This window comes from Typopeltis vanoorti, chromosome 1 (assembly GCF_054136105.1).
Source record: "Typopeltis vanoorti isolate ZY-2024b chromosome 1, IOZ_Tvanoo_1.0, whole genome shotgun sequence".
Lineage (NCBI taxonomy): Eukaryota > Metazoa > Arthropoda > Arachnida > Uropygi > Thelyphonidae > Typopeltis > Typopeltis vanoorti.
Window position 1 is genome coordinate 80,466,055 of NC_143549.1, and position 27,932 is coordinate 80,493,986.

General features: G+C 35.5%; 1 protein-coding gene across 2 annotated transcripts in view; it reads right to left on the minus strand.

The window, feature by feature from the left end:
• 140up (RPII140-upstream gene protein) overlaps positions 1-27,932 on the minus strand; it is an 83,149-nt gene that overhangs the window by 19,112 nt on the left and 36,105 nt on the right. Inside the window, exons 4-5 of one of the 2 annotated variants that reach the window (XR_016548228.1) lie at positions 16,354-16,421; positions 7,759-7,835 (exon numbers count right to left, since the gene is read on the minus strand). Coding sequence is in view for 1 of the 2 variants with exons in the window: in XM_090391610.1 (XP_090247736.1) it covers positions 16,354-16,421 (68 nt within the window). In the remaining variant the exon portion in view is untranslated. The remainder of the gene's footprint in view (positions 1-7,758; positions 7,836-16,353; positions 16,422-27,932) is intronic. The other variant, XM_090391610.1, reaches the window with a different exon arrangement.

Below are 27,932 nucleotides of genomic sequence, written 5' to 3' on the forward strand. Positions count from 1 at the left end.
AAAATCTTCATAACATTAGGAGGGAAATTATCATATAGTAACCTAATATTGTCATATAATGGAATGTTGATAAAAGGAAACAATGTCAAAGCCAACTAACAAATCTGGGTTAGTTGGTCTCACTGGACAACCTTCTTGTATTTGAATATTCCTGATTTTTTCGAGAAAATGTGTGGAATTCTTCAGAAATGATCTGGATTATCCGATATGGACAGTTAATAAACATGAAAGAAATTTAGCAGTTCTATATAGATTAAAGAGTCAATACAATTGTCAATGGTCTCACTGGACAACCTTCTTTACGAATTTTTGGTAGACCATATAAATAAGGAGTCCTTCTAAAATGGGTGTATAACTTATTCAAAGTATTTTGATCCTAGCTAACAACTTTATCAAGGAGCTTATTTAATTGCTTAATTTGTGTTTTTGTAGGATTAGAACTAATTTCTTGATAGGTGGAGGTTATTCTGTAAAAGGCAGTCTATTGTCCTCTCATAGTTGGCCTTATCCATTACCATCCTTTTCTTTTATCTACTTTCAAAATAGTAAAGTAACAACTTCAAGGTGTAGTTTATTAGCATCTTCTCTTGAAAATCCCAACAGACTGTGTTCGATGTTCTGCAAAAAATCAAGATACAGAATGGATTTAGGTATCAAAGCAAAAATAATTTGATATACTTTAAGCAGACAGGCCATTCTGTAGAAAAAAGAATTAATGAACATCAATATTACATTGAATATGTAAAACTTCAAAACTTTAGTCTGGCAAAGCATAGTATTGATGCTAAACACAGTATCTGGTGGGATGAAGCTCATCTTCTCCATAGAAGCAATTTTAAATATGAATCCTTTTTCAAAGAAAGTTGCAAAGGCCTTTTACATCAGCCTAACTGAACCTGAATCGGAACAATTGTCCCTCTCTCCCAAAAGTTTGGGAGATTCTCATTTTATGTAAACATCAAAAATAGTTTTAATATTATTTATTAATATATTAATTTCTAGCTCGTAGTAATCATTTTTAATTAGTAAACTGATTGTTGTATGTACCTTGTATTCCAATGCTTTGATTTTCTTGTTTCTACACACTGATGATGTACTGTTATTTTCTATATGAAATATCTGGACTTTCATTCAAGTTAATAACTGTGGTTATCGTGTAAGTTGTTGTTTACAGTACATGCCACAGGTACCTTTAATGAGGTACCTTTAGTCAAATTGTCATAGAATGCTCAATCAGTCTGCTGTTTTGAACATATAGCTAAACATGTTTGTTTTGTGACAAACAAGGAGTGTTTACATTTTTTATGTCAGCTTTCCTAAAATATTTCCTTTTTTTCTTTTCGTCACTGGCTCTTCTGTCTGTCTTATCAAAAACAGACATCTCGCATAAGCTAGTATTTTGTTGGAGATCAATGAATGCAAGTCCAGTTCTTATAAAACAGAGGGATTCATTTTTATTCATGAATAGATGAATTTTTACTTACTATATCTGTTCTTTCCAAAGAATGGAATAAACATGCTTCCATAGCGTGAAACACATTCTATTCTCAACAGGCACTATACTGCAGAAGCAAGAAAAACAACTGTTGAACAACATGGGTTTAAACTGTGCAGGTTCACTTATATGCTGATTTTATTCTATAAATATATTGGAAAATTATTCCAGATTTGCAACAATTTGGAAAAGCTTGCAATGAACCATGTAGCCTAGAAATATCAAAAAAATTAAGAAAAAGTTAGGTATGTCATGAATGCATAAATTAAAACTGTAAGGGCCTGCCTTAATGAGTCTAAGGACTCCATGGAGTAGCCCATAATAATAATTAGCTACTTCCCAGAAAAGTATGACATGATCACCGTCACCAACTGGTTGTAAAATAATCACATTCTTAACTAAGACCCCCCCCCCCACCTTCTGATGCTAAGATCAAATCCAACCTCTTTCACCTTGAGTCTCTTCTTTCTCAAGCCTCTTGAGGAAGTTGTTTCGCAACAACTCTATAAATTCTCCTTCATTTTAATCATGAGATTTCTCTTATACTCAATTTTAGGGTAATTTAAGTCATCCATAATCATTACTCATTTAGTACCTATCTAGGTAATTTGGTAATATGGTTTGTTTTCACAGCTGAACCACCAGGTCTGTAACAATGCCCTTTCATATATTTCATCTTGTTAGTTTCCACTTCACACCAGACAAACTCAAACCCACTGCTACATGAGACATTATTACTATTATTGCCTTCATGAGTTTCTATCCCAAATGAACTAAGTTATTTGATATATTGGTAGTAACCTCCCCCACTCCCTCCTCTCCTATCTCTTCTGTCATTACTAAAACTACTATATCCTTTACACCTAATCTCAGTTAAAACATGTCAATAACAGCAAGGTTTCACTAATAATACGCCACAACAAATTAACACACGGATATTTTTTATACTTAAATCTACAATCTGCTCAGTACTGTTGAATAACTTTCTCTTTTCACTATCCAAATACACTAGGTCTGAACCAAAAGTGTACATTTCCACTCCTTCATCAGATACATGTCAGCCTGGTTGGCCGAGTGGTCAGCATGTCCCCTCTCTAACCACGAGGCTGTGGGTTTGAATCCCACCATGGATCTTCGTGATTATCCTACTAACTCTGTGTGGAAAGGGAATATGCAACCCTACCACTTATTCTAGCAGAAGACCTCACTCCCAAAACCCAGTGAGGTATGAGAGTGACCATACAGCATCTATGGATGTCAAATATGAAAATATTTTCATCAGACACATAACCATGCTCAATGATATTCATGTTATTATCGTGCTTGCATACTACAGCTGGACTTGTAGAAACATTCTCACCATTTCTCCCATGATGATCTGGTTTCTCTGACTCTGCATTAGGTCTCATCCCAATAACAATTTCTCCAGGCTCCTGATGCCAAATCTATTCAAGTGCAGGCCATCCCCTCTTATACAAGTTTTTGCTGCAATGAAAGTCACTTCACACATCCAAGAACTCAGACCATTTCTTCTACATATCCTGCACAATGAATCATTTGCTATCATAGCCTTCCTCCTAACTCAGTGCTGTGGTATCTTGTTAGCAAACCAAGAATTTTTACTCTCTCACTTTTCTTTCTCGCTTCTTTCATATCTTCTCTCATACTATATTTTGTCACTACTTAAATTATTAGTTCCAACAAGAACTACTATCAATAAAGCTACAAATGCCTGGCATTGGCATACAAACATAACAAATAAACACATGGGTATTTCTTATACTTAAATCTACAATCTGCTCAGTACTGTTGAATAACTTTCTCTTTTCACTACCCAAATACACCAAAAGGTCTGAAAGATAAAAATTAAAGATGCAACATATTTTTCCATTACATGTTGCATCTTTAATTTTCATCTCTCTCTCTCTCCACCACCGGGAATCTCCATTGGCAAGTGCAAATTTCATGACTGAATCGCCATATCATGTACATCTTTTTTTTTTTCTTATATTTTAATTGACTTACCTTGTTGTTATTATTCTCATCAACTTCATTGCTCTCCTGTCTCTTTATCTGTTCTGATCATTTTTCTTATCCTGTCTAAGTTTGTTCAAACATTTCTCCATTTTTTCTGAGTTCTATAGTTGATTTTCTAATAATTTTTTTTTAATTGGGATATTTGCAACATCAAATTATCCTTACTTATGTTATCAACATTGCTAATGAAACATTTCTGCTCAGCGGACTTGTGTTAATGTAGGTGCCATGTAAGGAGCACCTTTGTGGCAAAATTTTCGGCACCATTTTTAAGACTATTAAAAACGAACAATTATATCAGTACATTTCTTATATTTCTACAATTATATTACTAACTGCACTGATACAATAAATCCAATTTAAAAAAAAAACTACAGTAATATGCAAAAGATATGCCATTTTTTTTTAATTGGGATATTTGCAACATCAAATTATCCTTACTTATGTTATCAACATTGCTAATGAAACATTTCTGCTCAGCGGACTTGTGTTAATGTAGGTGCCATGTAAGGAGCACCTTTGTGGCAAAATTTTCGGCAGCATTTTTAAGACTATTAAAAACGAACAATTATATCAGTACATTTCTTATATTTCTACAATTATATTACTAACTGCACTGATACAATAAATCCAATTTAAAAAAAAAACTACAGTAATATGCAAAAGATATGCCAATTAATCTAAGGAAACATTTAATATAAAAAATTAGTTTCTCCATAATCACTTGTCACATATGCCAAGTGATTATGGAGAAAGAAGTAATTTATTAATATGTTTCTTAAACAGTTGGGAATTATGCATTAGAAAAAACAGTATAGGGTAGATTGTTCCAAAGAACAGAGTTGGATGGAATGAAGGAAAATAAATGTTTTCAGTATGTTTGGACAGTGTATGGATTTTGGCCAGTGACTTCTCCATTGCTTTGCTGAACTGTCCACTGCCATTCCTCCATTTCTTCTAATCTTGTAAGAAATACAAGATTAAAAGTGCTGTTCAAATAAAAGTGAGGAGAATGGTGAGGAGATCAGTATTTAAGTCACTGGTTAGTTATGGCAGATCTTGAGGCAACAATGAGCAGAGTACTACAGGATTTCTTGAATGAAGAAGAGGAATGGAGAGTACTGTCATCAGCAAAACTATGAACAGGATTTGAAGTTAGAGAGATCACTGACATAAAGGATGAGGAGTGTAGGTGAGAACATAGAACACTATCACTGATAAAAATCTAATGAAAGGAAGCTGGCAATCAAATCATAAAGCATAAGACTGTAACTTGTTTAGAAGGCTTCAAATGCAGACATAATCAAATGCATTTGTTATATACAGAATAACCAAATAAGTTTCTCCAAATCTTGCCATGGCCTGTATTCAAAGGTGGCCAATGTTACCAAGGAGGTCTGCTGTAGAATGAGAATGGCAGAATTATTATTATTGATTGCTAATTAATTGATAGATCTCCAGGTGGTGAAAATTGTTGTCGTTGACCCTTCTCTATCATTTTCAACAGTACCGAGGTGAGTGCAATAGGACAACAGTTTGATGGCTTTTATTTGCCTTTTTAGGTAAAGAGTGGATAATAAAGACTCACTTCCATGCTGTTAGGTAGATGCCAGATGTCATGACAGCTTGCATAAGTGATACAAGATAGGTGTTAATTTGGGAGCACAAATATCAAGATTAATCAAGATTTTTTTGATGTTCTTCTGGTGAAAAATCAGAGGACACATGCAATAGGCAGCATGTGTGTGTGTGTGTGTGTGTGTGTGGTAGTACAGGAAGAAATTTGATTTGGCTATCTGAACAAGTTGGAGGAAAAGACTGATGTTGAGAGGTCTACCTTATCCTTGGGTGAGGGTACCATGGTACCATCAGGATGTAAGTAAGGCAGAAACAAAGAAGGGAAGAAGTTACACCTATCAGCCGTAGCAAGTGACCAGAGGGCTTGACTGCCAATTGAGCAGGAGGAAAGCTTACTACATTTCATTCTTATCGCATCTGCTTTGGAACTGTTAGTATTTTTTTAACACTTTCAGACTATAGTGTAAGCTGAATGAGAAGTTGCATGTTTATCATGGACTATAGAGGCAAATTTTTCAGAGAACTAGGGCTTGGATAAGGGTTTAGGGTTTGCAGTGGAGTGGGGAATGAATGACCTCTATGACCTCTTTCCAGTGAGGATTTGATTATTAGTTCAGTGCAGATGTTTGGATCAGAAGAGCAAAAACAGTAATCTAACCAAGAAGCCAGAGGTCATTCCAGTTAGCACTATTTTAGTGCCACAAGTGCTGAGAATGGCTGCAAAGAGAATGATCCATAGAAAACAAGATGGACGTGATTATGATCCAAGTTATCAAGAGGAGAGCATCCATGGCATATTTGGAGGGAGAGATGGTTAAGAAAAGGTCCAGAATATTGGAAGAATGATGAGGACTGTATCGCATTCTGGGTGGTAACTATTTGTAACAGATCATGACTGATAGCAAATGATTTGGTTTCCCTTCTGGCTTGATCAGCGAGTAGAGCCAGTTTGTGTTATGAACATTAAAGTCTATTAGGAAAATAATCTTGTAATTTGAGTAATTAGATTGTGTGAAATCAACCTTTAACAATAAGTAGTCAAAAAAAAAAAGGACAGCATGGATAGCAATCCAGAACAGATAAAAAAAAAGTAGGGATTCCAGGTTGGATAGCCTTTAGCAAGGGATATCTAATTTAACAAAAGCACACATTTATCCTGTTTTTAAGAATGCATCATATAAGATGTAGGTGGCATAGCTAAGGTGGATTATAGATGTGGGGATGGCAATAAGAGCTCAATTAAGAATAGCAGAATGGGTTTTGATGTTTGTAGAGGTAGTGCATATCATTAATGTTTGTATTGATGTGGAAGTGTCTTTTATTGGAAGAAATTTTGATTTTTTTTTTTTGTGTGTGTGGAAGAGGGGGGGGGTATACTTTGATTTTTTACCATTTTTTGTTTGTATTTATCATCTTTTTTTATGGGAGATTTTTTTTTTCACCTGCAGTGATAGTGATATTTGTATGACTATCTTTCATGGTAGAGTTTATGCATGAAACTTAAAGGGCAGGGTAAGGGACTTGTGCACATAACTCTCACACAAGGAGTGCCCAGACTCCAGTCAAAGTGTAGCCTCAGACAGTGTCCCCTTGCACTGTCCGAGGCCTTCTCTACTGCAATTCAATAACAGCAGAATCATCTGTCAGCTGATTGAGAAGCTGCCAACAGTCGCGCTACCATCTAGTTGGCAGACTGTAGAAAATTGCCTTACTGCCATACCCTCAAACAGAGGAGATACTGGCTCCCTAGCTCAATAACAGTGTGCTGAGCATAGTATCATTAATTTTGCATTGTTAACAAAAGTTTTAATGATACTATGCTTTTCAGCAGAGTGGCAGTGACTGTTGTCAGTGGATGTATCTGCCTGTGTGTGTGGGAGAAGAGGTTGTGTTTCAGTAGTCAGTGAATGCCATTTGATCCATCAAGCTGGTACTTTTTTTTAAGTGACTTTCACAAAGAAAGTTTTTTTTGCAACCCCTAGTTCATCAGTACTGAGGATGGCCTGATAATTACTTTTTTCTATTTTTTTAGTAATTTTATATTTTTGGTATTTATTTATTTTTTAATTAGTCTGGAAACCCTGCTCTAAAGACTAAACATGGAACTTTTTTTTTCCAAGGTACTTTATACCTCCAATAAGCAGGGCATGGAATTTCTTAGGCAATGAAATCTACCTCTCACCCAAAGACAATCACAACATGGTGGGATTTGAACCTGGAGCTTGTTTGGAGAGTAGATACACTAACCACTCAGCCAACCATGCTGACAAATAAAATGTAATCGATATATCCAAAAAGGGACTGCTGTTTTCTTTTTTCTAAATGAATAGGATCCTGGAATATTACCTGTTCAGATGTGTTAAAAAAGTAATAACATCATTCCCATGTATTTTGGACACTGTAAAATTAAAGTACCACTTTTATTCAAATGCGCTTCACATTTACATGCATGTAAGCTTTGCTGTTTTACTAGAATAAACTGGTGCTGGCATGCTTATGCTAGAAGAGGATCTTGTCCTGAATGCCAAATTTTAGCTGATTGTTTTAGATGTCTCTAACACTTCAGCAAGCAAAGAATTTCTAAAAAAAATGATCAGCGCATCTGAAAATTCATTAGTTTGGTTAAAAACACAACCACTGGAACATACCTTGTTGAACCTTCCATCAACTATCCTGAAAGTAGATGCCATTAGTACTCTGTGTTGCAGCCATGACTCTGCTATCCCTAGGAATATAGTTACTAATGAAGTCTTGATATAAAGTAAGCAAGGAATCCACACTTTTTCTACTCATGTTGCTATTAATAGAAGTAGCCAATGTCTCAATTCAGGAAAAACTTCCAAAAACCAATCACTCCAATGGAAAATTCAGGGCATTATTAGAATTAAAGAATAACAAAAACAATAATAATAATAAATAAATAAATGCTACAGTAATCATAAACCACTTTGATTACACACAAGTTAACTAACCTGCTAAAGGATCACACCACCTACTATTAAACCATGACTATACTAACATTCAGATCAAGCCCATTCACAAGCTCCTCGAAAACAAATAACACGGCCTGTAGAAGTACCAAATAAATTAAGTTATAATTCCAGATGCTGTCAGATATAAAGGCTACTAAAATCCACAAACAGAATGTGTGACTGTGATCTGTTGTGGATGGCAATGAAAAGTTGTAGATGGAAAACCTCACTCACCACAGTACCAACTTAATAGTACTCCTTGTTCACCAACATTAAGACACATATGACTTAATCCAAGCTGAATTTCTTTCCAAAATAACGAAAGAGGAAGGCCACTAGTGGTATACCTCTTTCGGGATAATGCATCCCCCATATACAACTTTCTGATACGCCTTGTTTCAGTTTCCCCATGAACTTGGGCTATTTTGTGTGGGAAGGGAAATTCTAAACAGAGGATACAGGTATGTTTTCCTCTTTCTCTCCCTAGCTAGCTTCTTTAAGAAACATCTCAAGAGAAGCTCTTTAACTCCATCTACTGAGATCTACTATTTGGCTACACTATGTACACAATATATTCCCCATTTAGTCACATGGCCAAGACTCACCGAACACCTTTTTAACATTTCTGAACAGCCAACATCCATAGATCCAATTCACTTTAAACAAGAAATAAGTTTGCCCTTCTTAGACAATAGATACCTTGGTTACATGATAACCAAGGTATCCATTGTCTGCAGAAACCCACTGCTTCCTCCCAACAGCATGGTATCACAAAAACTTTAGTTAACAGAGCAAACTTGCTTTTTTCTGATTATAATACCTTCACCACAGAACTTAGCCACATACATAATACCTTCTTAGCTAATGTCTACACTGGGTAAAAAAGATACTGACATTTCATAGCCACACTTTCCCCTCTCTCCCAATACAGATTACAGTAAAATCATCACTATCCTATATAACCACAACAATTGTGGTGGTAAAAATCCTGAAGTTATACAATCCAGTTACCACTTTCAGACCACACAAAAAAACTGGTATCCCTTGTCTAATCTCCTAAAGACCAGCTACAATCCCAAGTCCATGTGTGTGTGTGTATCAAGTACCTCACAGCTGTAATTTGTCATAGTCAACATCAAAATCTCTGAACAAAAAGACATTACTTCGTACCCCCACTACAGCTGCTCAGTACAGACCATGTCTTGGATACCCACTACAAAATCTATTGGAAGAAAGTCATTCACTGAAGCAAATACAAGTATGAAAGAGTGTTCCTTGGATGTGCCTCTGTCCTAAAAATCAGTCATAACCCCAATAAATTTGAATGTATAAAACTGCCTCATCATCATCATCATCAAATTCCTGCCAAGTATCCTCAAGGGGTGTACAGGATATGATAGTACTACATGAAAAAAATTACATTATTATTAATTTCCTATCTACAATTTTCTTCCAAATCAGTCTGTTACTTGTCAAGACTCCAACATTATCAGATTTTATATTTCTATCGTCTAAAGCACTTTGTACCGTATCAATTCACCTATATCTTGGTCTTCCTCTGGGTCGTTTTGCTGCCAACCTGGCAGAGAACACTTGTTTTGCTAATTTTTCTTCTCCCATTCTGTTTAAGTGACCATACCACCTGAGATTAGCTCTGCTAACGCATTCCTGGATGCTGACAATGTTAAGTATTTTCCTAACATCCTCGTTTTTAATATGATATTGCCATTGATGCCATCTGTTCTTGCCTATAATCTTTCTCAGGACTCTCATATCTGCGGTCTCTAGTCTTTGGTCAAGTGTTTTACTTCTGACCCAGCTCTCAGATCCATAAGTTAAAACTGGTTTGAACACTGTCTTGTATACAGCTAATTTAGTGTTCCAACTAATTTCTCTCTTATTCCATATGAATTTATTCAATTGACTTCCCACCATACCAGCTTTGCTGATTCTGTTGTCTATTTCTATATTTAATTTACCATCTTCAGTAAAAATCGTGCCTAAATAGCTGAAATGTTTTACTTGTTCCACAGGTTCTCCATTCACAACACAGTTGACATTTTCAATGATTCTGCCTATTTTCATTGTCTTTGTCTCTTTATTGCTGACCTTCATACCATATCTATTACAACAGCCATTCAATTTAGTCAGAGAATCTTGCAGACTTGTAGCGGATTTATTTAGAAGTATAACATCATCCCCATAAAGCAAAGAGATGACATTAACATCTCCAATTTTGATATCATGTTTAATACCACTTTCCTTCATAATGTGATCCATATAGATAATAAAACTGCCTCAAATCTGTGAAATGCTCAATCAGGGACATTAGGCAGTGCAATTTAGGACTTTAGGTCTTGCCTTGTTTCATCGTCTGAGTTTCTCTCAGTTAAGTACTGCCTGTATGCCATGCACATCTCCTTACTTGTATACTGTTCCTGATGAGGCCAACCTGACTTTGACAAAATATAGGAAATACTAAGTTATTTAAATGATTATATCATCTACCTTGTCACCTTATTTCTCAAGTTACCATTATCATTATAATAGTGTTTGCTATAGCGAGATCCCAACTTCAAGAATTTGTCAGTGCAGGTAATGAAGAGTGTCTACAATGTGACAGTAAACTTCAGTAACGTAAAATTTAAGTACACCCATGCTACTTGATTGATCAATTTGCTTACTCTGGTAATGGGTTGGATAATGTATCAATGTATGTCAAAGGTCAGCATACATAGAAATATAAAATCAAGTGAATTTTTGATTATTGTTTTGAAATGTAAATAAAACTGGAATAAGGCTTGGATTTAACTTTATGTTTTTGTTATTAATCCTATGGAAGAGGATTTTCTTTAAAAATATCTATTTTTAAGCATATTAATCTGATTATTAACATGGATTCCTATTTTATCCCATGGATGATTGTGACACAATTATCATGCTGGAAGTAACTATTGTCAGATGGACATATTGTGAGCAGGATGCACTTAGAAGACAACCATATAGGCTCTGGAATTCAGCCATTACTAAAGAGCTATTAAAGGACCTCCTGCTCACAATACTGACTATTCTGCCACATGGCATAGCATATTCACTGATTCATGCCACTGTAGCTACATCCCTCTCTCTCCTAAGGTAGAACAAATAACTGGAAAAGGTGACCTTTTTCCACTCCTGAACTGTCTAATAGTCAGTTATCATATTCCTGTAGTCGTTGTATCTGCTTGTTTTCAGCTGACAGGAGTAGAAATCAGTGAGGTCATCTGCTGCTGCTGCTGCTACTGTGCTCCATCTGCAAAAGTTCTGATGTACAGGACAGTGCTGTTTTCATGTCACATGCCAATTGTGGCATATCTTTTAGTCTGCACTTATATCCCTCCATTAGCATCACAGAGTTGCCACTGGCTAAATTTATTAATCTGGCCATTCTTGCACATTATCTGAGAATTATATCAGCTGTCATATTTCACTCAAAATCGCTTATAATAGACTCAGAGTCCTATCATGACCTAGCAACTCAGCTTCCTAGAAATCTAATTAATGCTCCAACAGGGAGTCAATCCTCTCTGCATTGTCTGTCATGCAGAATGAAAAACCTGAGTTTATGAGGAAAAAAAAAACTTGCCATTGCAAAGTTGAATAATCCACCTTCAGCTGAAAAGACCTTATAAAAGCTCTTCACATCTTAGATGGGATTCATATCTTTCCAGCTGGGAAGATTTAAATCATTATTGACTGAGGGCATCATCATTATCAAATGAGCTACTGAGTATATGTGTGTGATATATATATTTCTTGTTCACATATTTAAGTATGCTGAAATTTTACAGGTTTCACTACCCTGAACTGATCCAAAAAATGAGTGAAAGTACATCAAATTCAACTTAGTCTTCCAGATTCCTGTATGGAATTGTTGTGGAGGGTCTTGTGAACTTTTTTTGTTATAGCTATTCTTTATAAAGGCTGCTAATAATTTAATTTTTCAGCACCTACCCACTGGAGCAAAGTGTTAAGGCTGTATATATTGAGGGCGCTGATGACCAGTAGGAAACTTTTTTGATCTGGAATATTTGTCATTACAGTCTTTTTCAGTGTTAACAATCCGTTTAAACCTGGGAAATATTAAAATATATATATATATATATATATATATTCACTTTACATAAGGAAGGTATAAAGGTGTTGAATTCCATTATTAAGTACCTATACTGGGGTGCTTAAGGGTCAAAGCCGTATAACTGAGAGGAGACCTCCACATAGCCTTTAAAGGAATGCAGAGAACCGACCAGGGCTTCTGACCTAATGTCCAATCCTCACCTTCTCGTGGTGCACCACGCAAAAGTGAGGATTGGACATTATTTGGATTGCACCTGGATACTGAACGAACGAGGATGGGCTGGCAATTTGGGATTTACCCGACCAAATTGTATTCTTATTGGTTAAACCAAAATAAAAAATGATGGTACAACATGACAAAATTTCATGCCGCTGGGGCGTTGCCCAGTTAAACAAGGCCCCCGTTGTTTTTGCCAGGGAACCAGGGTGAACGGTGAAAAGTCAGTTACTGGAACAATTCTGAAAACACACCCCAACTCAACATCACCAGAGTTAAAGATCGGTACTATCAACATAAGAAGCCTGAATGGCAAAGAAATGGCGCTAGTTGAGGAATTAGATAAGTACCAGATCGACATAATAGGAGTGACTGAAACAAAAAAGACAAAAACTGGTGAGATCTTTCTGAGCAAAAAATACAAAATGTTATATTCAGGCAATGACAATCGAGGAAAAGAAGGAGTAGCCATAGTATTCAACACAAAATACAAGGCTAATCTTCTTGAATGGCAGGCAATCTCAAGTAGAGCAATGTGGGCAAATATGAGAATGGGGAACTGGACAATGAGACTTATTTGTACCTATGGTCCCACAGAAGGTTCTACTAAGGTAGAAGTGCAGGAATTTTTTGATGCTTTAGAAAAAGCAACTGACACAATGAAAAAGGAAAAGTTGGTCCTTGTTGGGGATCTCAATAGCAGAGTAGGAAGTGATTGTCAGACATACAAAAATATTTTGGGAAAATTTGGAGAAAAGAGCAAAGCTAATAATAATGGCAAATACTTGTTGGATTTCTGCTCAGGACATGGACTGGTTATTACTAACACAATGTTCCAACATAAAAATGTGCACAAATTCACATGGAGAGAAGAGGCAAGGAATAAGAAAAGTCTCATTGACTATGTTATTGTTGTTATTGTTGATAGTGATGTTTTCTCCCTGGTGCAGGACACCAGGCGTACAGAGGATTTGAAATTGGAAGCAATCACTATTTAGTCTTGAGCAGGATAAAATTGAATTTCATATTGAAAAGAATAACATACAAGAAAGTTTTAAAGCGAATAAAAGTTGAGCAGCTCTCAGATGTGAACTGTAGACTAAAATACACAAAGATTATTGAAGAAAAAATTAAAGAGTTTGAGAACAGGAACCAAACCTTGGAGATTCAGTGGCAAGCCTTGAAGAAAACCCTGATTGATTCAGCCAGAGAGGCATGTGGTGAGGTTGTCTGCAAGGATAGAAAAATCAGGACTCCATGGTAGATACAGGAAGTTAAAGAGGCAGTGAAGGAAAAGAAGAAATAATATCAAAAGTTCCTGGCAAATAAGTCAGCTTTTGCTCTTAGAGAATACAGAGACAAATGTAAGAAAGCGAAACATTATATAAAACTAGCTAAACAAAAGTCATGGGAGGACTTTGGCAAGAACATACAAAATACATATCAAGAAGGTGGTAAGATATTCTGGAGGTTGTTGAAGAAGCTTAGAAATGTAGGAAAGAGTGCTATAAAAGGAGTTAGAGATGATAAAGGTGACATGAAAACTGGAGAAAAAGATATCCTTGAAGTATGGAGTAATTACTTCAAAAAATTGCTAAATGAAACAAGCGGTGATAGCACAGTGGTAAAAAACACTCAACAGGCATACAGTCAGGAATACATATCCATACTTGAAGAAGAAAAAGCCATCAAAGACTCGAAATGTGGAAAGGCAGCAGGAGTAGATGATATTCGACCAGAAATGCTGAAGTATGGTGGTATAAAAGTCTTACAGTGGCTGCACTGCATAGTTCAGAAGGCCTGGAACAGAGGGACGAATTCCCGATGATTGGAGTAGAGCTCTGATAATGCCCATATATAAAAAGGGAAATAAAACTGAATGTGAGAATTACAGAGGTATTTCCTCTACTGAGTGTTCCTGGCAAGTATACTTGCCAGGAACACTCAGTAGAAACGGTTGAGAAGAATTGTGGAAAAAAAGCTTGGTGAAGAACAAGCTGGATTCAGACCAAATAGAGGCTGTCAGGATCAGATCTTCACTTTACGACAAATAGTCGAGAAAGCATGGGAATATAACAAAGATCTGTATTTAAGTTTTGTCGATCTGAAAAAGGTATACAACAAGGTGCCAAGAGAGAAGCTATTCAATACGCTACAGTTATATGGTGTCAATGGGGCATTATATCAAGCAATACTTAGTCTGTATTTGAGTTGTAAGTTGGCAGTTAGAACTGAAGGGTGTACAGGAAGTTGGTGTGAGACAAGGATGTACATTATCCCCTCTGTTATTCATTATCTATATGGATCACATTATGAAGGAAAGTGGTATTAAACATGATATCAAAATTGGAGATGTTAATGTCAGCTCTTTGCTTTATGTAGATGATGTTATACTTCTAAATAAATCCGCTACAAGTCTGCAAGATTCTCTGACTAAATTGAATGGCTGTTGTAATAGATATGGTATGAAGGTCAGCAATAAAAAGACAAAGACAATGAAAATAGGCAGAATCATTGAAAATGTCAACTGTGTTGTGAACCTGTGGAACAAGTAAAACATTTCAGCTACTTAGGCACGATTTTTAGTGAAGATGGTAAATTAAATATGGAAATAGACAACAGAATCAACAAAGCTGGTTATGGTAGGAAGTCAAATGAATAAATTCATATGGAATAAAAGAGAAATTAGTCAGAACACTAAATTAGCTGTATACAAGACAGTGTTCAAACCAGTTCTAACTTATGGAGCTGAGCGCTGGGTCAGAAGTAAAATACTTGACCAAAGACTAGAGACCGCAGATATGAGAGTTCTGAGAAAGATTAGAGGCGTGAACAGATGGCTTCAATGGCAATATCACATTAAAAACGAGGATATTAGGAAAGAACTTGACATTGTCGGCATCCAGGAGTGTGTTAGCAGAGCTAATCTCAGGTGGTATGGTCACTTAAACAGAATGGGTGAGGAAAGATTGGCAAAACAAGTGTTCTCTGCCAGGTTGGCAGGAAAACGACCCAGAGGAAGACCAAGATACAGGTGGATTGATACAGTACAATGTGCCTTAGACGATAGAAATATAAGATCTGGTAATGATAATATTGGAGTCTTGACAAGTAACAGACTGATTTGGAGGAAAATTGTAGGTAGGAAGTTAGTAATGATGTAAATTTTTCATGTAGTATTATCATATCCTGTACACCCCATCATCAAATTCCTGACATGTACCTTGAGGGTACATGTCAGGAATTTGATGATGATGATGATGATGATACATAGATATATATATATATATATATATATGTGTGTGTATTTAAATACACGTGTATATATGATTCTCAACAGATATGTACGAGTATGCAGAAATTAGAAAGTTATTTATTTTTATTTTTGTAGGGTAAAATAGAATGAAGTAATTTCTGAGCTTAGTAATGTTATGGTGAATCATGACTATTAACTCCCAGTCTTAATACAGTTCAGCAAAAAAAAAAAAAATTAATTTATTTCTTCTTGAATATAAGTTTATAAATTGCATTGCTTATTACATATGCCTGCCTGGTTGGCTGAGTGGTTAGCATATCCGCTCTCCAGTCAAAAGGCTGTGGGTTCGAATCCTGCCATGAGCATGGATGTTTGTGATTGTCTGTGAAAATACTGGTGGTGGTTGGCAGTAGAATGCGTTGGTTTAGATGATGAAAGTAGCTGTAGTTGGTGGATTGAGTGGTGGAGATCGAGTTGTAGAGTAGGTGCCTTCCCTCAATGAGTGTCTGGACTCCCTGGAGCTGTCATGTAATAATAATAATAAATATCAAATTTATAATACATAAATATATAATATAATATGCAATCGTATATTATTTATATAATCATTATTGTTTCTTCAATAGATTTAAGAAGATTAGGAAACTTTCATATAATATTAAATCAAAAAATTAACATTTACCTCCAGCAGTAACATACTGAAATACAGTTGCCTGATTGGTATATGTCTGTGCCATAGTAGTGAGAGTCCTGTAAATAAAGAATAAAAGAAAACTATTTAGAGCAAGCAGACTGGTCATGAGAGTCGCATTAAATTACTCACACAATGACAAAAGATTATTTCAAGTTTTATTTTTAATATTTTAAACTACTCTTAAATGATAGAAGACTTAAAATAGTTGTATCATTGTAATACAGCCAACATATTTAAAACTTGAAAGAGAATGACTCAAATCGTAATCTAATAGCTAAAGTGCTTATGTCCACCTACAATACTCTATAGGCTTCCAACTTTTCATGGGTACATTAAAAAAAATAAAAATAAAAAATATGCTGTGAACACTACTATGGTTAATGAAATCTTCAGCATAATATAATACAATATACAGCAATCCCTCGATTAATGCATCTCCGATTAGTGCACCATTTTTTTTCTGTACCCAAATTCAATTAGTGTGCCTATATACATATTAAAAATAAATGTTACAGATTTTAAAAATTTTCTATCTATACAATTTTTTATGGCTAACTATTTTAAAAAAATCACTCACCAGGATGAAATAATTTAGTTACAGATTTAAAACATTTTACAAAGTTATTTTTTAATGGCATACAGTACTGTACTATGCTATGTATTTCCATGTACACTATGTTCCAAATTTACCAGCAAAATTTATGTCATCTGCTAATTACATAGCATTTTGCTGATCATATCTCGTGCCTCCTTTGTAATTGATTTCCTTACATTTTTATTTAAAATATTTTCCCAACCTTTTATCATGAGTAAAAGAATTAATAAGCAAAAAAGTAGGAATCTGAAAAAGATTCGAAATGTAATCTCATTGGAAGAAAAACTTGAAATAATAAAGAAAAATAAACAAGGCGAGTTCAGAGCAAAGATAAGACAAGAACACAAAATGGATGAATCAACTACAAGAGCAATTTTAAGCAAAGCTGCTAAATACAAAGAGAAAGGTAAGGCTGCTTCAAGTTCACCATGCATGGAGACCACTCGGAATCAAGATATTATAATGATTGAATTAGAGAGACTTCTTTCTACATGGATCGAAGATTATAATCAAAAATGGATCCTGCTAAGACCTTATTAAATAAAATGTTAAGTCTCTTTGCAACCTTCCTGACAGAAAGGGCTATCAGTGATGGAAAAGAAGAAAAATTCCAAGCTAGTGCTGGGTGGTTTGAGTGTTTCAAAAAGAGAAATAGCCTACATAATGTAATGTTCAAATCATAGATGAAGTTGCAAGTTCAGATAAGAAGATGACTGCAAATTATCCAGAGATTTCGAAGAAAATTGTGGAAGAAGTGACCAACAAATATTTAGATGAAACTGGCCTTTTTTTTGGAAGCGAATGCCTTCCAAGACTTTTCTTGCCAAATCAGAGAAATCTCAGTCTGCTTATAAAGTTGCAAAGGACAGAATGACTCTTCTAATAGGTGGCAATGCTGAAGGTGATCTAAGGTAAAATCCATGGTAGTTTACAGGGCACAAAATCCTAGGGTCCTCAAAGGCATTAATCCAACTCCTCTCCCTGTTATTTCGAAGTCTAACAAGAACACATGGATCACTAAAGCTTTATTCGAAAGATGGTTCACAAGTTACTTTTGTCCAACAGTTGAGAATTTGTGCAAACAAAATAATCTCGATTTTAAAGCTCTGTTTATTTCAGACAACACCTGGTCATCCTACTTCTCTTAATTCATTGTGTGAGAACATTAAAGTGATATTTTTACTGCCAAATACAACTTCTCTCATACAATCTATGGACCAGGGGATTATCGCAACCTTTAAGGAATACTACCTGAGAAGAACATTTAAACAAGCAATAGAAGCAACATCTTTCACCAAAGTAATCTTCACTGGCATGAAAACATACTCAGAACTGCCGTCCCCCAACTAAACCCTGATTCTCCAAAAGATGTGCCAAGGCTGTACACAAATGAAAAATCAGACATACCACAGCTGACTCAAATCAAGAACCCCCATCCTCCTTCAATGCCTATACACTGAAGCCCAAAAGAAAGTTATCAATGCTTCTAGAACAGAATTTGAACGGGCAAAAAACTTGCAGTCTCTCCAAATGGCAGCCATGCCTTTTGGTCTCTTGCCAAGGCAATTAATTGGCCATAATTTTTGCCCTACACTATTCCCACCTCTATCATACCCAGATGGCTCAATTGCATGGCTTCACACTTTTGCCTCCAATGCACACATAACTGACAATGGCAAATGCCTTCCAGTCATTCCAACTGCCCAACATACAATGTCCCCCTGTATCCTTTTGCCAAAAAAGATATCATAAATCTTTTGTCTAAATTAGACGTAAAAAAGTCTCCTGGCCCTGACGGCATTCCTCCAATTGTCCTGAAAGTCTGTGCACCAGAATTGACTCCTATCCTATGCCATCTGTACAAGCTCTCTTACTCCACTGCTATATATATATATATATATATCCCAAAGCCTGGAAACTTGCCTATATTCAATTCATTCCTAAAAAGGGTGACAAATCACTGCCGTCTAACTACCACTCTATCTCACTCACTTCAGTCCTATCTAAAGTGATGGAGAAAACCATCAACTCTCAACTCCTAATCTACCTTGAAGGTACCCTGGCTATTAAGCGACCACCAGTACGGATTCCGTCGAGGCCGATCAACAGGAGATCTACTCTCATACATCACTGGACAAACGCCATGGAGAAATTCGGCGAATCCCAAGTAGTTGCATTTGATATCTCTAAAGCCTTTGACTGAGTCTGGCACAAAGGCTTATTAAGCAAACTCCCATCATTAGGACTGTCTCAGGACTTCTGCAGATGGATTGCCAGCTTCCTGTCTGGACGCACACTAAGTGTGATGGTAGATGGCTCCCTATCCTCTCACCATCCAACTAATGCTGGGGTCCCACAAGATTCAGTTCTCTCGCTGACCCTTTTCCTTTTATATATCAATTACCTACTTCAGTTGACTCTAATCCAATACACAGTTTTGCAGATGATAGCACATTACACTCCTCCCTTTCATTTGACAAATCCTACTCTACACAACTCACTTCAACCCACAGAACATCAATCACCACTGCCCTTAATTCCGACCTCCAAGCCATCCTCCAATGGGGCTCAGATAACCTCGTCAACTTCAACACTAGTAAAACTCAGTTCTATCTTATTTCCCATAAAAAAGAACCATTTTCCCCAGCATTGTTTTTTGATAACACTCAAATTCCCAGACAAGATGAGATTTCTCTTCCCGGAATTGTCCGAGAAGAGAAATTCCTGACATCAAGCCTCTCCTGGCATAAACGCAACACAACCATTGCATCCTCAGCTTCCAAAAAACTAGGTTTTCACTCAAGATGCTACTTCACCTCTAAATAGCTGTTAACATTATACAAATCACAAATCTGCCCAGCTATCGAATACTGCTCTCACATTTGGAGTGGGACTCCCAAAAGCTCCCTCAAAATGCTTGACTCAATACAAAGGAGAGTGATTAGACTGATAAATGACCCATCTCTCACCAACTCGTTCCCCTCACTTTCACATAGACGCTTGGTCTCTACAATTTGTATATTCTATAAATATTTCCATGGGAAATATTCATCTGAAACAGCATCAATAATTCTCCCACTCTATACTAAGCCCATTGGAAGACATACAGCTGCCACCCAACATCCTTTCACAAGTACACCTTGAAACCCACAGAACAAGTTTCTTTTCCTTCTCCTTCATCCCTGCTGCTGCAGTACTGTGGAACAGTCTTCCCCCTGATGTATTTCCCAAGGAATACAACATACAGACTTTTAAATCAAATGTAAACAAGTTTCTCCTTTCCCAACCCACCACCCATATACGATATACTAACGTACTATAGGTTGACCAGCCAACCTCTCATATATGGGCACAACAAAAAAATAATAAAAAAATAAAAATCTGCACAGAATTCTATGACATTAGTAGAATTCTGGAAGAAATTTAATATTAAATCTGCTATTGAAACTATTCGTCAATCTTGGAATGAAATTACTGCTAGCAATATGTGAGCAGTTTGGAAACACATTCTTCCACATTGTGCAAATGATTGAGGCCTTTCAAATTAAATGGATAATGTTGTTGAGGAAATCGTCAACATTGGGCATGAACTGGGTTTTGATGAGACTGACAATGATAATGTCCAAGCGTTAATTAAATTTCATTCTGAGGAATTGAGTGATTCCAACCTGCTAAATTTAGATGCACAACAGGAAGATCCTGAAGAATATAAAGAAAATTTAACACTGACCATCAGCGCCAAAAGATTTCACAGAAACAATTTGAAAATATTTTTCATACAATCAAAGTTTTTAAGAGGCTGACCTTGATGAAGAGAGAAGTAAAATTTGCAGAAGAGTAGAAAAGGCAACAGGGGCATACCGTCAGTTGCAGTGGCACACCCAGGGAAAGGGGCTCCTGGACGCCAAAAGAAAAAGGGAAAAAAAACTTGAAAATGTTCCAAAAATCTTTTCCTAATTACAATCAATTTTTTTATTTATGTTGTATCGTGTCTTCTATTTCTATACTACTTATGAATTAACGGTCACATAAGGTGGGAATACCCTATAGCTCTTGGGAATCATGATTGCTGTGAACTCAAGGTGAACAAAGTAGATGCCTGGGCAGACTGAGCACCACTTCGTTTGCCCAAGTCAGGCCAGAGGAGATCATGGGTATCATGTATTGCCAATCACTGCAGATACTCAGTCATAGGTTGTATGCAATGTGTAGTGTGTATTCTCAAATTGTCCCCCTCTCCCAAGATTAAATCTTAAGTGCTCGGCCCTCCCCAAGTTTAAATCTTGAGTGCTTCCCATTCCAAGGTTAAATCCTGAGTACGCCACTGATCAGTTGTATGAAAAAAAGAAACAGAATGCCATCTTATTGCTATGCATTAAGGGAAGGGCAACTACCCAGAACTGAGTTTCGAGATACTAAGGCAAGTGATGAGAACTTATATCACCTTTACCATGAGTTGCCCCAGTCCTGAAAGTACTTCAGGCACAAACTCTATTTGCTTACACTTGGATAAAGGATAAAAATTCAATATATAATTAGTAGCATAGCCAAGTGAAAAAACTTCCATAAACTTATCTTTAATCCAGAGAATTTAACAGTACACCTTGAAACCCACAGAACAAGTTTACTGTTCTGTGGGTTTTTTAATAGGGTGTGACACCCTTTGGTAACTCATATAGGTAAATATGACTTCTCTATTACTTCCACCTTAGTATCACCACCTCTGGGTCTGGCTCCCACCGATGAGACCTCAATAAAAGTCAAAACTGGTCTGGGTAGTGGACCTTCCCTTAATGCATAGCAGTATACATGTCTGCAAAGAGATGTGCTTTGCATTATGGGAGATACTAAGGCAAGTGATGAGAACTTATACCACCTTTACCATGAGTTGTCCTAGTCCTGAAAGTACTTCAGGCGCAAACTTCGTTTGCTTACACTTGGATAAATGTTAAAAATCCAATATATAATTAGTATACATAATAAGTATTTTAATCTGTTTTATTCATTGTTCTGTTACTATGGTTTCTCTTCATCAAGTTATTTTATTTTTTTGCTAATATGACCAACAGAAAACTAACTGGCAATTCCTATCCAATTATTAAGATCTGGGAATTATTGTGATAAGGTATCACATGCTAAAATTCAAACAAGTCTAACATTATCTTAATAATTGATTTGGTAGTTATCTTAATAATACTGGGTAGTAACACAGTGGGGGATGAGGATGCAGCTCTCTTGCAGAACATCATGTATCTCTGAGATTCTACACACAGTCCTTCACAATAAAAAGAAATCAATAAAAACAGTTTATTGATCTGAATACCATATTTTCCTTGCATTTGTTGTTCATATCTGTTAACATAGTTAACAGATATGAACAAGCAAATTGTTTAAAACAATTTCAAATACTTCTGAAATTGTTTTAAACAAGACTACTAAAATCTTTAGCTATGCAACTTATGTTAGGAAACTGCTTGACTTTTCATATGTCAAAAGTATTTAAAAAAAGTCTTTAACCCTCTCATGCATGAATTTTTATATTCATTTAAAAAATTATAATGGCATGATACAGTACCATTTAATCTTACAGTATTACCATGAATTCATTAATTTGTTAAATTTATGTCCTATATATGTAAAAAATGATGTCTTCATCTGAAGACATCATGCACTAATGCCAACAAACTACAGACATATTTCTATGGAAATATTTCGACTAAGGAATTTATTTTCATTGAAAGACATTACAAGTATGACAAAACAGACCATAAACAATTTATATTTTGCTGAAACACTGCATGAATGATCAAAATTGGATTACTTAGTACATACAAAAAAATAGAACAATTAGAATTTCAAGTAGAGCTATGTAAATCAAGAACAGTCTTATTCTCTTTGCCTCATTTTGTATGGAAAGACTGAAAACATTCTGGACAGATTGGAACCTCACATCTACCACAGATGTATCTTGTTTTACTCTTGCAGTGTACATCTCTGCAACGACTGGCATTAGCAACTGTTGTCTTCTTTGGGAAGTGTCAAAACATTTCTCATGTGGTACACAGAGTGAGTTTTGTGTTTCTTTAGTGCTGGTGGTGTCTGACTTGAAGGGCATCCTTGTTTCTTTGTACCTAGCTGAGTTAAACCTTGATATATCAAAGCAGTTGCCACTCTTAATTTGAATTCCAACAAATCCAACTTTTCTTTTTCTTACCATTTCCAAATGATCCGTGCATTACAAACAAGTACATTCAACATACGGTAAAAAATTATCATATACCATCATTTGTTCCTGGTATCATTTTGATACAAAGCCACAAGAATGTCCATAAGGTCCATTCCACCCATATGTTTGTTATAAACAGCTATGCTGCGAGGTAGTGGAATTTCAACATACTTTTTTTCATTCCGGCTGAACCTCTGACTAGCTAGATACCACATGTACTATTGAGTTATCAATAGTACATGTGGTATCTAGTGCCATCTAGTCACAATAATGCCATCAGAGGATGTGGTAACTGACATATTTCCTCATCCCATCTTCTGCAAATCCTTTTCATTTTTCAGTTTCTTGTCAGCACCTTGAAGTCGATTTCCTCTGCACCCACATAATAAATATCATCTTCCTTTAGTTTCTTAATTAGGGAGGATGCTCATGAAGAAGTCTGTGTATACCTTGAAGTTCTTACCAGCAAGATCATGACAAAGCCTAAGTACTACATTTTCACTTGCACTGAATTAGTCTGAATTTTGTCTTCTGGGATCTGCACCTACATAAAGATCAAAAAAAAAATTTATCATAAAAAAAAATCTACATAGACTGAAATGCCTGCCCTCACCCACATTTTGAAACCCCATTTTTTTGGGTTGTTTGAGTTGTAAACATCCCTTGAATGGAATCATCATCTCATCTACATTCTGAAATTCTTCTGGGCTGACAGCAGCATGGAATGTTTCATGAAACTTTTGCAGCACTGGTCTTATACGTATTGCTTTGTCTTTATTGTTGGTAGGTACTGTGTCTGAATCAACAAAATGCAAATATCGCCTTATGTCCTCCCATCTGTTCACTGACATAGCATCAGTTATAACATCCATACACAGCCCATGTTCAGAAAACCAATACTACCTTCCACGTGGATATTTTATGTATGTCATGACAAGTACAATTCCAAAGTAAATTTTGAGTTCAGTCACAGTAAGTGCCAAATTATCTTTGCCTTTACGGCATGCATACAGATTAGTTTGTTTCACAATTCCATCCATCAATTCATCTGGAAACAGCTATGAAAAATAATCTGCAGGGCTCTCTCCATGAATATTTACTTGGTGTTTTCCTCTAAACTGTGGTTCAGTACCAGCAAAAGGATTATCTTTCTCACTAAACCACATTGGTTGTCTCTGCAATGGCATATGACCAGCATATGAACAGCTATATTTTGCACATTAGCTGGACTTTAAATGTTGTGAGTCTGATCAACAGGGGAAGAACACTGAACATCACTGTCTTCACCTGAACTCTCTGTAAGATCATTTTGTGGCTGCTGGTATGTAGGATCATCATCAGAATCACTCAGCTCCAAACCATCTTCAGATTTGGACGTCCTCCAATAGTTTTTCAATCTCCTCTTCAGTAAGTCTCTTGTGATAATAAGCCTTTTTTATGCATGATGGAGCTGGCTTTTGGTTATCCATCTGTAAAAGAGATGATAATGCCAATTAACACACTTACTATTCATTTATGTTTGCAAAAATAAAATAAATAAAATTATAAAAATTTGTACAAGAACTTTCTAACCTCAAACTATTTGCCACATAGATTACCTTACAAACATACTGTCCTCATGTGAGAACAGACTGTTTTCAAGTTCGTTTTATGAATACGGTAATAAACATGAACAAATTAAATATTCACACTTCATCTACAAGGTATAGCAATATATAAAACCATAACTAACCTTTCCAGAAGACTCATAAAATGACCAAATTCAAATCAACAAAACAGGAGCTTTTCACTTCCTCCGTGATACCATCATGCACTGCAGAGAGATTGGTATTTCTGTAACTGTTGAAACTCCTGCCATTTGATGTGGTTTCTAAGAACACTTTGGTCTCCCCAGATGAGGACTACATGCATACAGTAGCACTAAATTATGAATGAATAATTATGAGGGAAAATATATGTGTCCTCATATGAGGCCCTTATGCATGAGAGGGTTAATAGAAAAATTTTATGTTACAAACTTCTTCACCATCTGTTAACAGTCAGGTTGTAGCTGTAATATGATACTATTTGCTAGTTGCCCTTTAAGGTCTGTAGGTCTTTGATAAAGGCCCCGAAAGTCCAGTATCTTGTCCTCACTCAATAACCATAGCTTGTCAGGAAAATCAAACAACTCACATTGCAATAACCTTCAATATCATCACATAATTTTCCACTACTTCAGATGTTGACACCAACTATATTGATGACTAATAAATAGTTAATTATTTTTCATTCTTTTATAATAAAATTATTATTTCCAATATTTTTTTTACTAACTGCCCATTTTACCAAAGTAAATTACACCAATAACCACTTCACTACCAATAAAATAAAAAATGTAAGATTTATACTTGATATGAATCAAAATTTGACTTATGAAAAAGTTTGCAGAATGGAATGTCCATAGATAATGTGCACATGCACACACAGGATGATTGTTAAGTCAGTTTCTTGGATAAATTCCAAAAACCAGTAAGCTAACCATCTCTAATTTTCAGTATCAGCATGTTTGGACTTAGTGTTTATAGTATTTCATCGCAATTCATTTGAAGAACTATTTGTCATCACGCACAGATTTTCATGACAAAGTACAATATACAATCAGTAAAAAAAGTATGGTAGGATGAGATTAGAATATTATCCCTGTTGTTTTCTGTAAGGTTCAAAGTTTCATCCTTCTATTATTTGGAGAATGGTAAATCCTGATAATTAAAGAACAATGCAATAATCAGGACTAATTTTCTGGAAATATGTATTAGAATAATCATTAGTTTAATTAAGATTAACTAATGATTATTCTCAGTAGGTGGATTATGAGAACTTTTAAACCTTGAAATAAGATTCCTAATTGATAAAATGACAGTCAACTGACATTTCTGAATTTTAAAAAAATATATAAAATAGACTATACTTATTTGTATAGACGTTTTTAATAAAATTTTTAATTAAAAATAGACGTTTTTAATAACTAATTTAATTGCAAAACAATGTAATAAAAACATTTAATAAAAGGTTAGTAAAAAGGGCATAAAAAGTTTTCCATTCTCTGTCAGTTTCATCCTCATTTTCTATGACAATCCCAGTTCTTAATCCATCTTAAGTACTGTCCTCAGTAACATTCATCATATCATTGTCCATTAACTAATTAATGGGAGGTATACGATAAGTACCCATCTCTTCGAATATCCATATAAGCAGAATCTTGCATGGCTAAACTAACTAATTCTTAGTAGGTAGAGACTTTCAAAATTACCTGGTCTCCAAATACTGACAGTGTTTTAGGATTCCATAATTGTGATTCTGTAATGAGATTCATCACTGCAACACCAACTTGTTCAAAAAAAAAAAAATCTTGTAGACATTCTTTTTCATCTCAATGGTTAAAAGATTTCTGAAAATATTAATACAGGCACTCTTCAGTTTATGCTTGGATGCATTCCTAAAAACAGCAATGTAAATCGAAAATACTTAAAGTGAAACATTGATATACAAAATCATTTAATTATAGAGGATGACACAGACTTACCATTAAAACCAAAAGAGATGAGTAATGCATTATAAAACATTAAACTGCTCCTAAATGTAGTAACTTCATGTGCACTTCAACTTACCATATATGACAGGCTGGCTATGATCTTGTTTATGTACATTTTATTAATATTTTCTGTCCCAACAATTTTTATGTAAGTACATGATAATAAGTACACAATACATAACATGGGACTAGGTATCAATAAGTCACATCACCATCATATTCCTGGTATGCACCCTCAAAGGGTATCAATAAGTTTAGTTTGCTAAATGAAATATATGCATTATCAGGATATGCCTGATGTACACTGGTTTCCATAAATTAAGGAACAGACAGAAAAATCATGATAATTCAAAAAAATTGTATAGTAAATTTTTATGCAGTTGGTGAAAAGCAGTATGATAAGATCTGAAAGATATCCACAAAAATTGTAAATAAATAGTTTAATTCAGTAGCAAATTGGCACATAAAGACAATGGTCAAAAACAAGAGGTTAAAATGAAATTATCAAAAATGCCTCAATAAGGAATGTGGTCATCCCTCAGAGCAATACAGCACTCACACAAATTTTCCTTACTTTTTATAATAGTGCCAAGTAGCTCACTTGGTAATAATAATCATTGTTCCTGCAAAGCTCTCTCTCCAAAGCCCCTCAAGATTTTGGGGAAGGTGGTTGAGAGCAGTAACATGCATACCCAGAGTCCTAGACATGTTCAAGAGGATTAAGGATTTGAGAACTGGCTGGCCAATCCATACATATGATTAGTATTGAGTGTTGAGGCCTAAGTCCTGGGAGGATATCATATTAAAGGTTTAATGGAGTATTAACAGCACTGGGAAATATTTTATTTCAGTCACTGAGACCATCAGGAAGTACAAACTAACACTTGTAACACACACACACACACACACACACACACACACACACACACACACACACACACACACACACACACACACACACAAGAGAAACACAATACTAAATGAAACATGTGGATATAACACTAGTCCTATCCATGTGAACACCCTCTATGGGCATTTGTAGGAGGCCTAGGTTGAAAATTGGGATCTCTGATGATCAGGGTTCCCTAAATTTTGGGAAGTTTCTTGCATCTATATTTATTTAAATTCCGTGCATTTCTGAGGGCAGCTGCAGATACCAAAAACAGTCTTTC